At 40.3% G+C, this 20,088-nt stretch overlaps 1 protein-coding gene across 11 annotated transcripts in view; it reads left to right on the plus strand.

Annotated features, from left to right (window-relative positions):
- The window catches only part of TIAM1 (TIAM Rac1 associated GEF 1), a 188,159-nt gene that overhangs the window by 116,111 nt on the left and 51,960 nt on the right, over positions 1–20,088 (plus strand). For all 11 annotated transcript variants that reach the window (XM_081199515.1, XM_081199513.1, XM_081199520.1 and 8 more), the window contains 3 exons: positions 11,809–12,253; positions 16,137–16,309; positions 18,921–19,154. In XM_081199515.1, coding sequence (XP_081055641.1) covers positions 11,809–12,253; positions 16,137–16,309; positions 18,921–19,154 — 852 coding nt within the window. The remainder of the gene's footprint in view (positions 1–11,808; positions 12,254–16,136; positions 16,310–18,920; positions 19,155–20,088) is intronic.

Genomic DNA, 20,088 nt, shown 5'->3' on the forward strand with positions numbered 1-20,088 from the left:
CCAGATAATGGCTTTAATAATTTTTGTTGTTGTACAAAATGTCTTAGCAGTGGGATTTTGAGATTTAGACAACAGTAGTTTTTTAACTGCAGAAAACCTCTTGATTATATATTATACGTTTCAAGGACCTCCATGCAAAAATGCACAATGAGTTGCCACAACTGACAGTTTGGGGTACTGTGCTTGATTAGATGGGTGTAATTTCCAACAGTTAACCTTTCCAGTTAAGTGCATGTTTGAAACATTTATTTTCAGAATGTTTTTGTGCATTTTTCTATGACCTAGTTGGCATCTGGTTTGGGAAATCTATCTCTGCCACATACATTCATTTTCAGAGGAGTGCCATGAGACACTGTGTTTATTCATTTACATGATTGCTCAGGTAAACCTTTTCCAGATGTCTTATTGACTTGTTCAGCATTTTTTTTCTGGTTTAATCTTGCGCATGTTCAAACATGTTCTCAAAGCAAGGTTTAAGTTTGCTTTAATGTAGATCATGTAATAGTTTGTGTAAAGGCAGCAAAGTCATAGGCCAGGGGTCGGCAAAGTTTTGTGGCCTGGGCTGGTTCACGATCCCGCAGACGCCGCGGTGGGCCGGAGTGCGTGCGTGCGCATGTGCAAATGCTATTTCCAGCACGGAGGAGGCATGCGCAGCTTCCCATTGGCTGCAGGAGCTTCCTGCAGCCAATGGGAAGCCATTGCAGAAGGCGGTCCCTGCTCTGCGATGGTTTAGTGCGGTGCATGGGAGCCGACTGAGCGGGTGGCGGGGGTCCCCAAGTGGGCAGCAGGGGTCCATGGGCCAGCTAAATGACCCCCCATGGGCCTTAGGTTGGTGACCCCTATCATAGGCCCTTCTCTCACACTATGCAGAGGCAATCAAGTCAACATTCAAATAGGGAACTGCAACCAATCAGAGCTCCCTGATGGGTCTACCTACAAAGTACACCTTTGCAAAAACACAGGTGTCACAGCCACAGGTTTTGATATATACTTTGATGGGCCACTTAAGCTTTGACATATGAAATGGCCCAATTTCTTCAGAATTAAAGAGATCAGTTGAACAAGACAAACCACCATGCAGAAAGCCTACCCAGTTGATGCTGTCAAAAAACCCACATGCACACTATATAAAAGAGCGTAGGTTTCCCACCCCTTTCTCCTCTCTCTTCTCCCCCAACCCTATACTGTGTCCCACACTAATGTCTCATATCAAATGTAACTGATCTGTAGAAAAGACTTCACAATCTGAAATAAGAGATAGTGCATGTACTTTTGTAAACCAAGAAAACCTTTAACAAAAATTATTTGAAAAAGAGAGTGTTCCTAAAGTCAGACCATTGTTCATTTCATGGAATCTGCATTTTCTACCTAGACCACCAAAACTGATACCACCTTCAAGGTCGTATCTATATAGTCTAACTAAATGTAGGACAAAGAGTTGTTGGGCACAGATGGCACATCTTTCATCATAACACAGTGACACCAGCTATGTGAAAGTGCTGACAACAGCAGCACAGTCCCATCATATCTAAATTCATAGCACAATATAGATTATAACCATTGTCTTGCATCAATAGGCAAACACTTCCTAAGAACAAAATTCTAGATTGGTTACAATTCCATTTCTCTGTTACAGTGGTACCTCAGGTTACAAACACTTTGGGTTACAAACTCTGCTAACCCGGAAGTAGTACCTCGGGTTGAGAACTTTGCCCCAGGATGAGAACAGAAATTGAGTGCTGGTGGCATGGAGGCAGTGGGTGGCCCCCTTAGCAAAAGCGTTCCTCAGGTTAAGAACGATTTCGGGTTAAGAACGGACTTCCGGAACAAATTACATTCGTAACCCGAGTTACCACTGTATTATGTATTTGAGAATGAGCTCTTAACTAAGCACACTTGGCTATCCAACCACTGATGGGATCAGCAAAGGGATACTCTTGGGATAAGGCAATTGTTATTGCTGGCTGTAGGTTAAAGTTAATAGTGCCTTTGTTTCAACACTTAAACTTATTAGCAGCCAAGCCAAAAAGAGAAAGGAGAATGACAGACCTGCAAAATTCTGCCCTCATCTTTCCAAACCTCAGGTGCTTTGAGTGCCCCCAAATGGAACAGATATTTCCAAATATCCATTCTTTAGCAATCAATTTGCTAAACTCTGCCAGCCAAAAAAATAGAAGACGCTTTCTTTCAATACAATCCATGTAGTTTTATAAGATGGTTGAAAAAATCTTTTTTTTAAAGGAAGAAAATTATTTAGACATTAAGGCTGAACTATATGAATCTTTTGCATATTCGCCTTCCACATATTCCTGCATTGCACCAAAAACCATAATTTGATATTGTATCTGAACTGGACAAATTGTGGTTGCCACTAATTCTATTTTGTCCCCAAACTGGAATTAGATATTACAGTTGGAAAACTTTAGTAGTAACATTAGTTTGCCAGCTCTTCACTGTGTTTGCAGTTTGCTGCAAAAAAAGTAGTGAGTGTAGCAGAGGATAGGCTCATGATTATATCTTCTTACCTACCAGCTCTATCCAACATGTATATGACATGGCAAATGACATCATCAGTACGATAAATAAGCAGCACTCCTCTTTCAGCAAGTGTGTAGCAATCTACATACTTAATTGTATGATGGGGCAGGGCAGATCTTGTTGCACCAGTTTTTTTCTTTTGTAGTAACTGAAGAGCTCTTGCACAAGCATGCAAATTTATAGGTGATGCAGTGGGAGATGGGTGATGCAGCTGGGTAAGGGAGGAAGAAACTTTAATTATAATCCTACCAATTGCTCCTATTCTCTGGCTATTGTGACACAGTAACTTTTCCACTCATTTGTTTGCCTGGGGCACCAACATTTGCGACATTTTAATAATCGCAAGGGAAGAAACTGAAAATGTATGTAATAATAATAATAATGATAAATTTATTTATTTATTTATTTATTTATTATTAATTTATTGGATTTATATACCGCCATATACCTGAAGGTCTCAGGGTGGTTCACAAAACAAAAAAAAAATATAAAACCACAATATATATAATCAAAATTAAAACAGCAACCCAATAACCCCCCTCCCCCCAAACCCCACATTTTTAAAGGGCATTGGATGTCAATCAAATCACCCAAAGGCCTGGTTATAAAGGAACATATTTGCCTGGTGCGTAAAGGTGTAAAATGAAGGTGCCAGGTGAACTTCTCTGGGGAGAGCATTCCACAGATGGGGAGCCACTGCAGAGAAGGCCCGTTCTTGTGTTGCCACCCTCTGGACCTCTCAAGGAAGGAGGCACATGAGAAGGGCCTCAGAAGATCATCTCAGGGTTCGGGTAGGTTCATATAGAAAGAGGCAGTCCTTGAGGTATTGCAGTCCTGAGCCATTTCAGGCTTTATAGGTCAAAACCAGCACTTTAAACTAGGTCCAAAAACTAATCGGTAGCCAGTGCAGTCGGACCAAGATCGGTGTAATATGCTCAAACCGTCTTGCTCCAGTGAGCAACCTGGCAGCTGAATTCCACACTAGTTGAAGTTTCCAAACCATCTTCAGAGGCAGCCCTACGTATAACGCATTGCAGTAATCTAACCTTGAGGTTACCAGAGCATAGACAACAGTAGTTAGGCTATCCCTGTCCAGGTAGGGGGATAGCTGGGCCACCAGCCCAAGCTGATGGAAGGCACACCAGGCCACGGAGGCCGCCTGAGCCTTGAGCAACAGCAGAAGATCCAGGAGTACCCCCAAGCTATGAATCTGCTCCTTCAGAGGAAGTGTAACCCCATCAAGAGCAGGCGATCTCCCACCCATCCTGTCTAGGTAACCACCCCCTAACAGTGCCTCATTTGGATTGAGTTTCAGTTTGTTGGCTCTCATTATCGAGGCAAGGCAGTGGTCCAGCACTTCTGCTGCCTAACCTGCAGATGTAAAGGAGATTTAGAGCTGAGTGTCATCAGCATACAGCTGACAACGTACTCCGAATCTCCGGATAACCGCACCCAGTTGTTTCATGTAGATGTTAAACAATGTGGGGATAGGACTCAGCCCTGCAGAACCCCACATTGAAGGTTCCACGGGGCTGAAAAGCATTCCCCAAGCAACACCTTCTGGGAACGACCATCCAAGTAGGACTGGAACCACTGCAAAGAGGTGCCACCCAAACCTAGTTCAGACAGTCACTCTAGAAAGATACCATGGTCGATGGTATCAAAAGCCAACCAAGTGCTGTCCTGTGTTTACCATAAAGCAGTGCTGTTCAGATTTGGAATGAGGAGATAATGAACTTTTGGGATCCAGAGTTCACAAAAAGATGACGAAAGGAAACGGTCCCTGTGCTTTGCCTCCCATTGCAGGGGAAATACAAATCTGGATATTCAGTGGTGCTTTTTCCAGGTTACTGGACCTATGGGAAGAGCTTGAATTGGTGGAGGAGAGGAGGTGCTGGCCCAGGGCCGGCAAAAGACAGTGCACTGCCTGAGATGGGCAGCTCCAACCCTTCCTCCTGTTGTGACCCCCATGGAGACTTCTGGCAGCGCTGGTCAGAGGGGAAGGAGCATTAAGAGGAGAGTGTGAAATTGGATCCTTGGGGAGGGACCCAGTGGTCTGGGAAGTGGATAGTAGGGAGGGGCCCAGTAGGTTGTCAGGAAAGAAGCCTCCCTCTGTATCTTTGGATTCTGCTACTGAATTATGTAGTTTAGGAAATGGGTGAGGTTCTGCTTCCTTCTGCAGAAGAAAAAGCTAGGCAGAATAAGCAACTAAGCCATATTAAGGCTTAGCATTGCAGGGAGAGTCTATGACAGACACTGTGGGGAAATTGGATACTGGCAGTAATGTGGATGGTTTATATTCCACTGCGCTAATATTATCAAGTTCTTTTAGTAAATATGCATACAGTCTTGTTGAAGAGACACCGTAGCTTTATACTTTGGGGCTGGTTTTGAGTTCAACAGAACTGCAGGCCACATATCACAGACTTTTCTGTGTTTTGGGATCACTGCAGTTTGTGAACTTGGGCAAGGAGTTCTTTGTTCCTTGTGTCTTCCCTGGTTGACTAGATCTGTGGACTCTCTGATGGAAGAGGCCTACTCTTATCTTGTTTCTTTGCTAACAGATTTCTCTTCTTTCCTCCCCCCACAAAAAGCTTATCAGTAGACAGTGTATCTGAAGAAGTGTGCATGCACACGAAAGCTTATACCAAGAACTAACTTAGTTGGTCTTTAAGGTGCTACAGGAAGGAATTTTTTTTATCTTATCAGTAGAGTTGGTCTTTATCTTTTTAACATAGTGCAGTTCTCGCATGCTAAGGCATATCTTTTGGAAATGTTTTGGTTGTTTTATCCCACCGATAGTGTTTTTTATAAGGGTTGTAATGATGTGATTTTTGCTATGATTCTTGTGTTATACTGTTTTGTTTTATTATCACGTGGCCTCCTCTGGGACCTCCTGGTGAAGGGTAGGTAATGAATGCACTTAATAAAAAATAATTTTAAAGCCTGGAGGATTTTTGCATGTAACATTATAAGTATGAGGTATTTTACTTCCTTCGGTGATATACCAGCTTAAAAAAAAATTAACTCAGCTGTAGCTTTCGAAATTTGTCCACTTTATATGATGGATGATAATATAAATTTGTGGCCTTGTTCTTAGAGAACATGAAGAGGTTTATGTGCTTGAGTGTTGGAATTGTTTCCCTAGTTGAGAAGAAGATAGCTAAGAGTCTATCAAACAAGGGCGAAAGTGTTGGAATAATGTCACCGTATTGGCCTGAATATAAGCCTCACCCCCCCCCCCCCGATTCTGACCGTGAAAAGTTAAAGTGCGGCTTAAATTTGCGACCTTACAAAAATGGGCGTTTACAATGTCACCACTGAAACAGACAAATGGAATGGGTGTGAGTGCTTGCTGAAATTTAAGGGAATGTCTTATATTTGGATATTGTCTTTTTTCTCTCTCCCCCCCCCTGAATTTTAAAGGTGTGGCTTATATTCAGGCCAATACAGTATTTGCTATTTTTTTAATCTACTGGTACCCAGTACCTGAAACGAGACAGGACACACATCAGTATTATGTCTAGTGAAAGAGAACCTCCATTTCTTTCTAGCAGTGAAGTGACAGAGCATTGCTCATGCAGGGAGGACTCTCAATATGGATTCCCATGTGATTAGGTGCTTCCTGTATTCTCTTCACACTGCAGAAGCTCCCTCCTGTGCTACAAAGATTGTGATAAGGGTACCTTTGTGGTACTTGTGGGTTGAAGGCAAGGCTTATCCTGAAGCAATCACCTAATCATGCCTCCATGTAACAAACTCAGTACAGATCCATTCAACCTAACCAGCTCTCCCTGGGTTTGTAAGAACATTAATTTAGAGGGGGGAAGAAGACTGCCTGTACCTGTTCTCCTCTTTATATTACCTAGGCATTGCAATCCATACTCGATTTGTGAGAGGAAAGGGTTAAACCCTCTTTCACTCCTTTTAATTGTTGCTTCTAGAGAAACAGCTTGAGAAAAAGCTGGAGATTACCCTCAGGCAACCTAAGCAAGAGAAGCTGTTATGCAATGAGCACATGGATCCTGTGGAGTTTCACCCAGGTGCAGGTGGAGATGATGTATTTTTTGTAGAGTGGAGGTGATTTATTTTTGAACTTCACTTCCAGGAAAGTTGTAAAATACCTGGTAACATTTCATATTTTGGAAGGCTTTGCACACAAAATAGCTCTTAAAAGTTAAAAGTACTATTCTCCCTGGATCAGCTTTGGCGTTTGTTTCCAGCAAAGAGAGTTTCTGTTTTCATAGCAATATATAGCACACATCCTGCCAGTCCTAAATCTTTTTTTCTTCTTCATGGTCTAATGGAGTGGCTGAGAGTGTGTGTTGTGAGCCAACAAGTTTAAATTCAAATCTCAACACATGCATTAAACTTACTAGATGGCCTTAGCAAGTGAATATTCTCTTAGGCTCAGCGCCCTACTCTCCTCCAAACACCCAATTTCCGCAATATGTGCAAATAATAATGCATAGGATGGGGGATAGTAAAAATTTGTCTTATGGGCCTCTTTTAAGAACTGCTGAGAGGTAGGTGAGGTATTTTGAACACTTGAAGCTCTATAAATGCTTATTGGTGTTATTTTTTTTTAGTGTTGCATGCTTAAAAGGCTGACTCATCCTGTGCTTTTTTGACCTTTCTTGTCTGCCTTCCAGAGTATCAGCTCTCCTTCCTCTGTAGTACATTCAGTTCTGTAGAATTCGCAGAGCTGTAAAGGAAATGCAGAAAATCTGTAATAGGTGGCCTATCACGTACTCATCAGTTTTTAACTTGAGCTGTCCTAGAACATCACCATCCTTGTGCGCAAGAGCGGGAAGGTATCAGCAGTTTTGTAGAAGTACCAAATGAAACAAAAAACACCCTTTTATCCTCAATTTACCTCCATTAATTCCTACCACCATTACTCCATATTGATAGCATACTGGCATTTCTGATGTATCCTTCATGTGCTTCTGATTCATTCAAGTCACCTTGTGTCAGAGCCATTCAGTATCTACTTGTTTCCTCCCCATGTGAGTTTTCAGGTGGGATGCTCACAAGTTAAGAATAGTAGGCCGCATGCTTCCCATACCTCGATTGGGAACCTATGGCCCTTCAGATGTTGTTGGACAACACCTTCTGTCATCCTTGTCCTTTGGCCATGCTGGCTGAGGCTGATGGGAGTTGGGAGGCCAATAACACCTGGAGAACCACGGGTTCCCTATCCTTAGTCTACACCATAAAAAGAGGATGTCTCTATAGGGCTCTCCTTTGCTACACCTTATCCACGAGTTCCAGAATCACTTTGAGGGGGTTTCCAGATTAGGCTTACTGCTTCTGAAAAGCTGACTGCAGCAACTTTGCGGTCCATGTGCATTTCAGTAATGTAGTATGTGAAGCATAACTAAATTTACTTAGAATTTCAGCCAAAGGTTTTGGGCTAGTAGTCACTATGGAACCATGAGAATTCAAACCACCTGATGTGTATTTTCTGATGTGTGAATGAGCGAGCATTTTGCAAATCTGAACATGGAGCCAAGTGTCTTATGTGCCCAAAATGATGACTTAAACAAAGCCCACCTGTTTAATGCCTGACTCACTCGCTCACTGTGAAACTGATTAGTTGTGAAATATTTTTGTCAAGGGATAATTTTATGTGACTTTCAGATGATCTGCTTTTAACTGAAAGCGAGAAATGTGTTAATCACAACATTTTAAAGTGCCTGTAGGAAATGTCATTGGTTTCTTTGTGTTTATGTAAAATATAAACAGTTTAATACGTTACAGAGTGGCATAAGGTGAACACAGATATAACTTTTTAGAGCGTTGAGCTCAATTTGGAAACAGCCTCATTGTGTTCAATCCAAAAATACTGTTTTGTCTCCAGAATTGACTTCTGGGACATAAAACTTTTTGCAAGCTTATTGCAGAACCACCCTGTATAAATAAATAAATTTATTTCCATTTTTTTCCTGTGCAGAAGGCCTTCAAGCTTCTGCTAATTTACTTCATAGTTTAGGAACTTCTCCTTAAGCTTCTAATTGCCCCAAATATGTAACCATGTATTACTAAGGAACAGTATTCAACGAGTCCCCTCACCCCACACAATTAGTGACTTCTGAAGTTGTTATGTGGTGTTGTTCCTCATTGTTTCATGTATCTTTTAAAGTTTATTTCGAAATAAAATTCCACAGTTAAAAGAGAGGTTATCCCATTTACTGCAGCAAATAATCACCATCATCTTACATTATATACCTATTTTATTGTCCGGTATGAGCACAATGTGGTGTTATTTATTGGTGCCTTCATGTGGTCCTGTCCTAGATAATATTGTAGGGTGCTCTGCACTTTTTGGATTGTGTGGCTGGTGGCTAGAAGCAGTATTGCAGGGCTGTAATTCTCAAGTCCTGAAGAGATCTGGAATAATTCTGAACTATCAAATCCATTCTATTTGTATGTAACAGTTTAAAATTTCTCTTAATATCTCTGGTTAATATTCTGCTTTAATAGCTCTTATTTAAAACACACTTAGATATTATTGAGCTGTACTAAACGTAGTTCAATAAAACAATTACAGTGGTACCTCTGGTTGAGAACTTAATTCATTCCGGAGGTCCGTTCTTAACCTGAAACTTCTTAACCTGAGGTTAATGGGGCCTCCCACTGCCGCCGCACTGCTGCCGCACGATTTCTGTTCTCATCCTGAAGTAAAGTTCTTAACCTGAGATACTACTTCTGGCTTAATGGAGTCTGTAACCTGAAGCGTTTGTAACCCGAGGTAGCACTGTATTATTAAAGTAGACATCTAAAAAAAAATAGAGACGATAAACAAAAATATGGATATTTCAGTAACCTTTACTTAGAAACGGTGTTTAAAATTCCGAGTAACCATTTCATAACGATGGAATTAGAAATTAATTACATATAAGGATGACCCACTTTTTCTAATAATCAAGCACAAGAAGCATTTAATCCTCCTCAGAGAGACTCTTATTTTTATCCTTTTTGACAGCTTGGTCTAGATTAACCACAGGGGCTGTGTCAGTCTAATACTGACATTTGCACAGTAGTGAAATGAGGCTTGCTATGTATTGGTAGCCAGTCATCCCAAAAGCAACCTCTTGGAATCTCTCTTCCCACCCACCTACCCTATTTAACTCCCACGCTCCTTTGCTGTGGCTAAATTATATAGATAGATAGGCAGGTATGTAGACCATGTTCCAATGGGTCTCTCTAAAATCTCCTCTCTAAGTGTGTTCCAGTGAACTAGGAAATTATTTTATGATGTTGGGAATTGCCCCAGTTCAGTGAATGATAAAGAACAGAACAAAGCCCTCAGACTTCAGATGGCTGAATACTGGGAGTAGAGAAATTAGGATGATGCAAGATTTAGCATTTCAGACTTGGTATCTAATAGGCTTTCAGGAAGTCACACAAGACCAGACTGCTTCCTTGTGTACCTCTTTGCAGTGGTGCAGTGGACTGGGTGGACTTATTGGGAAAATGGAGGAGCTCAGTTATGGGCCCTCCTCATTCTTCTGAGTGGGACTCACGGGTTCTGTCCCAAAGGCCTGCGCTGATGACACCACTCCATCTTCTCTGTGAGAAAGGGTTATGTCCTGTACTTTTCATGTCACACTATAGCATATGTATAAGCATAAGTTTGATTTTTGTGGGTGGGCAGAAGTGAAAAGCATATTCCAATATATGTGAATTATTATTCATAAGCCAGTATGCTGAGCAGACTCTCCCATCAGCCAGCGACCATTCACAATTTTCCAGCATTCAGAAAGCTCTTTGCTCCAAGTGGTGTGATTGTTCAGTCCCATTTCAAAGGGAGCTCTGCCTAGGGAGCAGCTGTACCACTTAGCTTTGCTCAGAGCACCCAATCAGATTTGTAAGACATTCTCCTTGATCCGCTAGCTGGGATGCTTGTTTTCTCTCCACATTTCCTATCCCATGGAAGTGCTCTATGAACTACTTTGCATATATTTTAAGAATATGTAATTCGACGTTCTGAAACTACCCTCTAGCCAGAAAGAGATGGAAATTTGACAGCTTTTAACAGGCATCTACTTTGGGGAATAATAGTAAAGTGATAATCTGAAGAGATATCAAAAACGAATTGTCGTATTTCAATACATCTATATTTAGCACTTCCCCTCTGAATTTTCAGGGGCAATCATCGTTCCATTGGAGGTTGTTTTTCTCCCCTCACTTTTTGGGGGTGGGGGTGGGGAATCTTTTGTTCATTTAAAAGAGAACATCATATTCTGCAGCTCTTGAACATTGATAAGATGCAGAAAATATTTTGAAATGGCAACCAAAATGCTTTATTTTATCTGTTATTCCAGACCTTTGCATATGATAGAAAAAAGTCCCATGCAGTCGAATGGTGACTATCTCTAAGCAATGTTTAGATACTTTATGCCTCAGTTCTGATATACCATAGGCACACAAATTAGGTTGTTCCGATTTAACATAGCAATTAGAAACTGATGGGCATCATCCAGTATTGGGCTTGGATCCAAAGAAACATTAACAGAACTCAGCTCATGCAGTAGAGTCTTCCTATCACTTCTTCTTTATTGCACCCCCTGTACCTCTGTACCTGCCAAAGATATGCCTGAGGGTCAGGGGATCATGCCATTTTAAGCAACAGCAAAACCTATTATCAGCAAAGGCCAGCTTAAAAAAAAAGTTAGCTTTTTGCATTTTCATTCTCAGTGAGTATATATTATCTTTTCAACTAAAAATATTTAATTTATTAAAATAGATTTAAAAACTTAAGCACATGTTTCAGTTTCTCACACTGACCATAATTAAGGGTTAGAAATGCTGCATTGTTTCCAATAAATATATTTAATCACTTTATATATAAAACTTACATGTATGTAATTTTATTTTGTAACATATGTTTTTAAACTGCTGATTTAATTAATATTTTGAATTTTTTAAAATGTCAAATTGGTTCTTTTTAAACTTTTACCGAGGATTAAATGTACATTTTCTGCTCTGTGTAACTGCTTAGAGGTTTTTGCAGTTAAGCAGTATATAAATTACGTTAAATAAATAACGTAACAATTAAGTTTTAAAAGAGTAATCACGGGGTCAGTCAGATAAATTAAATAGGGATTTTTTACATGGGGCAATGAATAACTTCATTGATTTTGAAATGGAGCTTCTTTTATATTTAGGCAAAAGAATGGTACTAGAATTATTCAAAAAGTATGCATTCAAAAAGTATGCATCATTTCTCCACAATGTTTGCTTTTCTTTACTGTGTTAATACAGGATGTGAATGCAGGCGAAGGGAGTGAATTTGCGGACAGTGGGATTGAGGGGGCAACGACTGACACAGACCTTCTTTCCAGACGTTCCAATGCCACAAACTCCAGCTACTCTCCAACGACCAGCCGGGCCTTTGCTGGCAGCGACAGTGGCAGTTCTTCCACTGGAGATGGGGCTCGTCAGGGAGTCTATGAGAACTTCCGGAGGGAGTTGGAGATGAGTAGCACCAATGATAACCTGGATGAAGCTGGATCTGCCCTGAGCGATGAGCAGAGCAGTGGGACTTTGAGTTCCCCAGGACAGTCGGACATACTTCTTACAGCAGGCCAGGGGACGGTACGGAAAGCAGGAGCGCTTGCAGTGAAGAACTTTCTTGTACACAAAAAGAACAAGAAGGTGGAGTTAGCCGCACGGAGGAAATGGAAGCAGTACTGGGTTTCTTTAAAAGGTACTGTGAATACACCCTTATTTTCTTAAGAGATCAGAGAGTACAGCAACTATTTGGTGGCAGTGAAGATCTTGTGTTATTTAAGCAGCTTACTTATTGGGTGGGTCACGATATTCTGAAAGTGCAGTATAAGATGAAATCTATTAAAATAACTCTGCAAAAGGCTTGTTGCACAACTAGGCATTACTTTTTTATGTAACACAGTTTTTTAAAACAAGTCCAGTTTCGCACCCCAGTTTTAGGCAGGAAGCTCAGGAAGTGGTCTTAGGTCTGCCTCTTATGGAAACATGTACAAAAGAGTAGTTCTGGGGCTAAAATGTTACTTGGAGTTCCCTGGAGTAAAGAGAAGATACAAATATGACATGCAAAAAACCAAGACCCAAAATATGCCTGTCACGCATGCTAGTGCTCCTTCTTGTGAAGAGCTATTTGTACAGGGGTTAGTACAGGTGCACAGACAGTAAAAGATAATGGGAACTGGCAAGATATAACATGAAGCTTCTCTAAGCATGTCTTTATTTCCACTGGCTATTTATTTTCCCTGCTTTTGCTATAAGCATAATTTCAAACCCACCAGAATTCTTCATCCACTTTGATCTGCGGATGAAAGTGAATGTTAGAAACCAATCTGTGACGGCAGTCCTTTAAAGTCAATGCTTTGGCTCTTCATCTATGGCCATTTGGCTCTTCATATAGGGCCAGTGTGCCTGGCAAGTGTAGCCTAGGTGAGATGGTTCTGAATCTGCTCATATGAAATGTAGGTATTCTTCTTGCGGTTTTGCCTCTGCTTCTCCGCTTAAGATGGAACATGTATTTGAAAATGTTAGGGCTTGGAAATAGGAGTGTGAGAACCACAGTTCTGAAAAGTCTTATCTACTCCCTTAAACAGGCTGAGAAAACTGAGGACAAGCTGTTACCTAAATAGGTTTCCTTGATCTGTTTGGGACGATTCCTTCCAAATTAAAATACATTTTCTAATTCTATCTATTTAAGAATTGAGACCAAAGTAAAACAAAAAATGAACTCTGAGCAAAGCAGATCAAAAGGGGGAAGTCACATTACAACCAAGCTCTGTTTTATATTGTTCAGAAAGGTCACAAAAGACCGCAAGGTTACATGCTGAGTCCAAGGAATAAAAGGTGGGCCTTGTGATTTCACTATTATTCCTTTTGGTAATGAGCATTGCCTGGAGCAGCAGTTTGTAGGAGGTGAATGCATGTAACATTGCAACTGAGGTCAGGGAAATAGATCAGAGACTTACCATGGCTGACTGAGCAAAGGAAGAGGCCATAATCATCCCAGTCCAGGCAGCATGATGGGAGAGTGTGATGGTGTGGTGCAAATAAACAAAGAGCCATCTGGAAGGAAAGAAAGGGGGAAGGAGGAACATAAAAGAGGTGTTACTTTAAAGTGTGACTTACACTGATTGTTTGTTTCTTGGATTACCAAGGCTTAATAACGGTCTAATAATGTTTGTATTTAGGCTTTGAAGTTAACATCTGCTGTGTCTTGCTGAAAAGTACTTTTTGCTGAAAATATTGTATCTGTCGGTCTTGGGTTAACATGGTAACCGCAGATTACTTGACAGCAGAAAATCTATGTAGAATTTTAAAACCAAACAAAATGAGAATTTTGTGTTAGGCAACCAGAGTGATGTTTATTATATTTACATGATAAAGCATGAATGCTTTCAGTGCAATCCTATACATATCTATTCAAAACAAATTCCACTGAGTGCAGCGTTTCAGGAGGTTTTTAATGCTTGATGTTTTTATTATGTTTTTAAACATGCTGTAAACTGCCCAGAGAGGCTGGGGAAACCCAACCAGATGGGCAGGGTATAAAGCATCATCATCATCATCATCATCATTCTCAGTGGTAAAGATTAGTAGGTGCAGGATTGCAACCTCAATTCTGTCCTTCCAAGTTTTACAATTCTACCTTAACTCTAAGTAACTATTAGTTTCTGTGTTGATAACAACACATTGATCACCAGATAAAATATTCTAATAGAATGGAAACCTTATGGGTTGTTTTCTGCTGCCTTTTAATAAAATGAGCTCAGATTTATTTTTTCAGAAAATTTCTCAAAGTTCATTTCTCAAAGTTTGGACTTTATCAGTTAGTAGCATCCCCTCCACTCAAATAGAATATATTTACTTTTACACATCTAATGTACAATTGATGCAAGAAATGTTTTTCAGACCAGACCATAGTTTTTAAGCATCAATGTATTTGCATGCTAACTTCCCCCTTTACATAGGTTGATGCATAAAAACCAATATGTTAAATTGTGCCTATGGGTAAAGGCTGACATGAATTTGGGTTCATATGTAAAAGTGCAACTCAGTGTATCATTTCCTGCATGTGAAAAAGTGGGTTGTAGTCCAGAAAATCCAAAGTAAATTTGTTAGCCTTTAAGGACTCCTTAAAAATTATTTACATGCTGACTGTTTATTCACCTCCATAAAACACTGTAACTGGCATCAGTTGTATTTTAGCTTTTTAAATCATTAAAGCCAATCATTTTCAGGTCTGTTTCTCCTTAACAACTGGTTTTACTTTCACTTAATATTGGCCTGTTACTTTCACAAATTTATTTGCAATTTGACCTGCCTTTAACCCCCATACCCCCCTGGGAGGAGCTGAGTTTATAATGCCAGTCCACCATGGACCCACAGAAGAATTAACCTGCATCAACCATTATATAGATTGATTGAGGCTATACTCATATTGCCAAAGGCATTGTAGGGGCAATATAAATTTGACCATATGAAATTTTGAAACCATGCTAGGACAAATGGAAAGTTCCTTTCCTTATTTCCATCTCCTTACAATGGCTTCATACATTACAGCAGTAGCATGTTTGCTTCTGTGTCGTGGAGCTGCTTGTAGATCAAGACCAGAAATGTCACATTGAAAATAAAACCTTTGGTTCCTCGAGTCTCAGAATTGCTTTTGAGTCACACAAAAGTACTTTGAAGGTTGAAGGGTTGCACATGAACCAGTCTAGACCTCAGGAAGTACTGGCAGGGGTGTGTTTGAGGATAATATATGTTGTAGTTTTATTATTGTCTAGGCTAGTTGTAACGTTACTTTTGTTAGAGATCCGGAGTCTCCTGGCCAGAGAGATTTTTAAAATTCGTTTATTTTAAATTTCAAACCAGTGCTAATGAAAAAATGCATACCTGAAGAACAATATCAGGTTTGAAGGACCACAACTTTTTAGCAATTAGCTGACACAAATATATTCAGCATTTATAAAACATATATAAATGTATATAAAACATATTACTTTCTGGAGCATGCTGTACAAATGAGTACTGTGATTAAGGAATTTCAACTGTCTGAGCTCTCTTGAGAAAGAGACATGTAGAGAAACCCATGATATGTGTGAAAAACAGTCACAAAAGGTCACAGATTATAAATTGCCTATGCAATGTTGTATCACGCTAAAGCATTCTTTTTCTGGAATCATCATCATTTTCCCTGTTTCTGTTGTTCAGGCTGAGAGTGCTGTTTGCTAATTGGGCCCAACACACAAGATGGGTTGTAGCAAGAGTCTCAAGTTTTGCATAAATACAAAAAAAGCAAGGGGAAACCTTTAGAGAGAGCTCAGCGGCCACAGCATTCTGATTAACTCTTGGAGATGGGGATAGGAACCCAGGTGAAATGGAATGAGGTATTATGAAGGGAGGCGTGAATGGTTGAAAGCAGCACCCCACACTGTTGCAGGTTCCATGTGTGTTAAGATTTTTGATTTTTGGAAATATTGACATTGTACAGCTTGTAAACATGAAACTCAATGCTAAGCTTGATACAGAATTGCAGTGTTATCTTGTTCAGGTGTGCAGTTTCCTAATACTTTGCTGTTTTTCTTAAGGATGCACATTATTCTTCTACGAAAGTGATGGCAGATCTGGAATAGACCACAACAGCATCCCAAAACATGCTGTCTGGGTGGAAAACAGCATAGTGCAAGCAGTGCCTGAGCACCCAAAGAAAGACTATGTTTTCTGCCTCAGCAATTCCCTTGGTGATGCTTTTCTGTTTCAGGTTTGTTCTGTCCTTGGTTCATTACATAATTGTTTTCTTTCTTTGCACTTCCTTCAGGCAAAGACCCAAATGGTGTCCCAGCAGCTGAAAGATGGCACCTTCACACCTGATTATTTAGCGGCCTAATTATTTTATCAGCGGGTAGTCTTTGCTTTTGTGGCAGGTTCCAATACACTTCAGTGTCAAGATGCAACCAAATGGCTTTGTGACTTTCTTCAGCTTGGAGTTGATAAAGAGCTGCTTCCAGTTTCTTAGGGAGGCCAGACTCTTATGTAGAGCAGTCACTTTGTTGTGACATATTTGGGGCACCGTCTTCTGCCACAAGGAAATAATATCTAGGATCTAAAGGGAGATGTGTAAAACGTGCAGTTAATATATTTAGGGTTGAGTAGATCTGGGGGAAATATACTTCACAGACCAATAATTCTTTATGTTGCAGATCAGGGTATAGAACACTGTGCTTCTCAGCGCAAACTAGGAACATAGGAAGCAGCCTTATACAGAGCCAGACTACTGGTACATCTATACTTTCTCTACCATTGTTCTTTATTGACACTTAGATACTGGATATTGGCCTACAAGTCCTAATCTCTAAATGCACAGGGGCTACAAAGCCTCAGAGTTATGCTTTTGCCTTCTGTCTATCTTTTTTAAAATTAATCTGTCTGCCTTATGTTTATTTTCCTATATGCAGCGAATGAGAGTACCATAATTTACATTAAAGGGGGGGTTCTTCCTTCATGCATGAAGTGCTTTTTCCAAACTGGAGTGGCTCACTTGGTTGGGCTGGGGGGTAGTACAAGAACATATGGAAACAGCATTAGTGTAATAGACCATGAAGACCCTCCCCAATCGTATCTACATACTTAGACTGCTGCAAAATTGTACAGATGCATTTTGTTTAGGAAACCTCGATTCTCAGAAAATAAATGTGGAAGGGGCAGAAAGGTCGCATGGAGTGCATGGCTTTTATGGCAACATAGACCCTTATTTATTGCAAGTTCCATGCTGAGACATCAGCTTAGGTTTTCCAGTAACCTCGCATGGGAAAGAGCACAAAATGAACTTCTTTTTTTTTGGAAAAAGAATGAATTAGTGGGTTCTTTTCTTTTGAATTGTAAAGCTATTTGTTTGCAGTGTGTTGGAGCCCTTCTGAATCTAAAGGATTTTGAGGCTGAAACACGAGATGGATGAGAGGGGAGGAAGAACAATTGGACATAATTATGGAAATAATTGGCAAGTTACTGTAGCCTACAAGCTTGATGTGTTGTTCAGAGAACTGCTAGAGCATGTACATCATTTGAGCTAGCAATAATATAGCCTAGCCCACATAATTCATGTACATTTAGAGTAACATGCAAACAGAATAAATAAGTTTCTTTACCGGGAATTGCTGTTTAGAATTTTCTGTGTACAAGTTCTTGACGGTTTTTTTATCTCATTTACCACTCTCTACGTTCGGTAGAAACTGCTGATGTAACTGAATTCAAAACGATGACGACAACGGCAACAACATTAATAATAGTCTTTCAATCCTGCCAAAAGATATTTTTCATTGTAATCCTATTCTTGCATTTTTGCATCCAAACATGCCACACGCCTGCTACTAATTTCCTCCTCAGCCAGGCAGCTGTGATGAGGCCTACACAGAGCCATTAAATTTGAAAGTCCCTTGGTGTAGCCAGATGCTTACCGCATCTTAAAATTGCATGCTCGTATTTCAGGTGTGTGCAGTTTCTTTGTAGGCTTTCACCTTTTCTTTGGAAGGAGAGTGGCCTTCTTATTTCCAGACTTGCTGTGTAAGTCTGGCCTCCTACATCTCCCCGCTCCCCAGTACAACTTAACATAATAATAATAATGTCCCCTTTGTGTGACCACCCAGTCAAAACATTGCCGTAACCAAAGACTGGTTTTTTTGAGGTGGAAATCCATTATAATATTAACTTCACTCCCAGGTTTCTGTACATTTAGAATCAGGATTGTTCTGTCTGATTTCCACAGCTAAAAGAGCTGTTGTTACTATCCAGCTTGGTAGCATTGCTTGGTGAGCAAGAGTATTTTGCCTTGTGGCTCAAAATCTAGTTGCTTTCTCTTTGATGTGGGCTGCTCTGTTCATTGCTAGTTTCCCTCTTCAGCTGCAAAGCATTGGTAGTCTCACAGAGGTATTGTGGGGCTATAATAATTAATGATTATAAGCTTTCTCAGCAACAAAGCACTATAGTTTTCATTACGTTTATGATATCAGTGGGCACCATGTACATTAATTATTTTATGAATTGTAGCGGACTAGCCGTGTAATTATTATGCTATAAAATATACAGGCATGCTTTCTGGTTACCTCAAGGTCTAAATCATTGTGCTCAAGGATGAGCTGAATATTATTGTAGCATTTGCGATGGGATAAAAAGCTAATTCCTGAGCCATTGCTAGGGAACCTTCTGCAGCCAAAAAGCACTGGTGGAAGATTTTGATTCTAATGCTGATTTCAAAAGGGCAAATTAAGAGTAGAATGCCTCTTCATCACATGTCTCATAAGTGAGATGAATAGAAGTGGAATCATTTCAAACCCAGCATGTTTTAACCAACAGGATTCTACTTCTCTGTTTTTTAGACTTCTAGTCAAACGGAATTGGAGAACTGGATTACAGCAGTTCATTCTGCTTGCGCGACTGCAGTGGCCCGACAGCACCACAAAGAAGACACTGTCAAGCTGTTGAAAACAGAGATTAAAAAACTGGAGCAGAAGATTGATATGGACGAGAAGATGAAGAAAATGGGGGAAATGCATTTCCTCAGTTTGTCTTCTGTCAGAGACTCCAAGAAGAAGAAGACAATTCTTGATCAGGTAACCTCACTTGCATGCATTAAATATATGACTATAAAATAAAATTCAGGTGTCCACAAGTGTCTGCTACAGTTATTGTCCTACTTTAAATAAAATTGTTTTTATTAAATATTTTGAATTTTATAAATCCTAAAAACATAACACCAGAATAAACAACACGGTAGTAACAGAGCGATTGTGATGATCTTAAGTAGCTGGTGTAAAACTGAGGATCCATTGGACTTTCTGCTTTCTTTTTTAATTGTGTTGCTTGCGTGGGCATTGCTAATGTGGCTTCAGAATGAAGCTTCAGAAGCTTCATATATTTCTTCCCCCGTGGAGCATTGCATCTGGTCGTCTTCTGTACCTTATACTTCCAGTTTGAATTTGGCAACGTTCAGCTGACTTGACCAAAAGAAAATTTACTCTGGTGGCAAATATCTGTCTTACTCTTGCAGTGGCCATTTGTAGCTGTAAGCAAGGGAACATAGGAACCTGCATTTACTGAGTCAAACCCATGATGGTCTTCTTCTTCTTCGGCAATTGCTCGTAGATGAGTAAGATTGTCTTTCATGAACATGGTCTTAACAGTGAGTCCATAAGTGACTGTGGACGCCAATTCTGGATCCATATGCCCTTCCACAGTGGGGACATAGGTTTTCAGGCAGGAGTTGATCATGGTGAGGGTTTGCCAAGCGTGCCTTCCTCTTAGTACGTTTCTCCCTTTCGTCCTGAGTTCAAGCGTCTTCAAAGCCCATGGCACCTTTGGTATAGGCTGTTCTCCAGTTGGAGCACTTTCAGGTTTCCCAGTTGTCTGTGTTTATTCTGCATTTTTTTAGATTTGCCTTGAGAGAGAGTCTTTAAACCTCTTGTGTTGACCACCAGCATTACGCTTTCCATTTTTAAGTTCCGAATAGAGTTGTTGCTTTGGAAGACGATAATCAGCCATCCGCAC

The sequence above is a fragment of the Podarcis bocagei genome (assembly GCF_964188305.1).
Source record: "Podarcis bocagei genome assembly, chromosome: 6".
Taxonomy (NCBI): domain Eukaryota; kingdom Metazoa; phylum Chordata; class Lepidosauria; order Squamata; family Lacertidae; genus Podarcis; species Podarcis bocagei.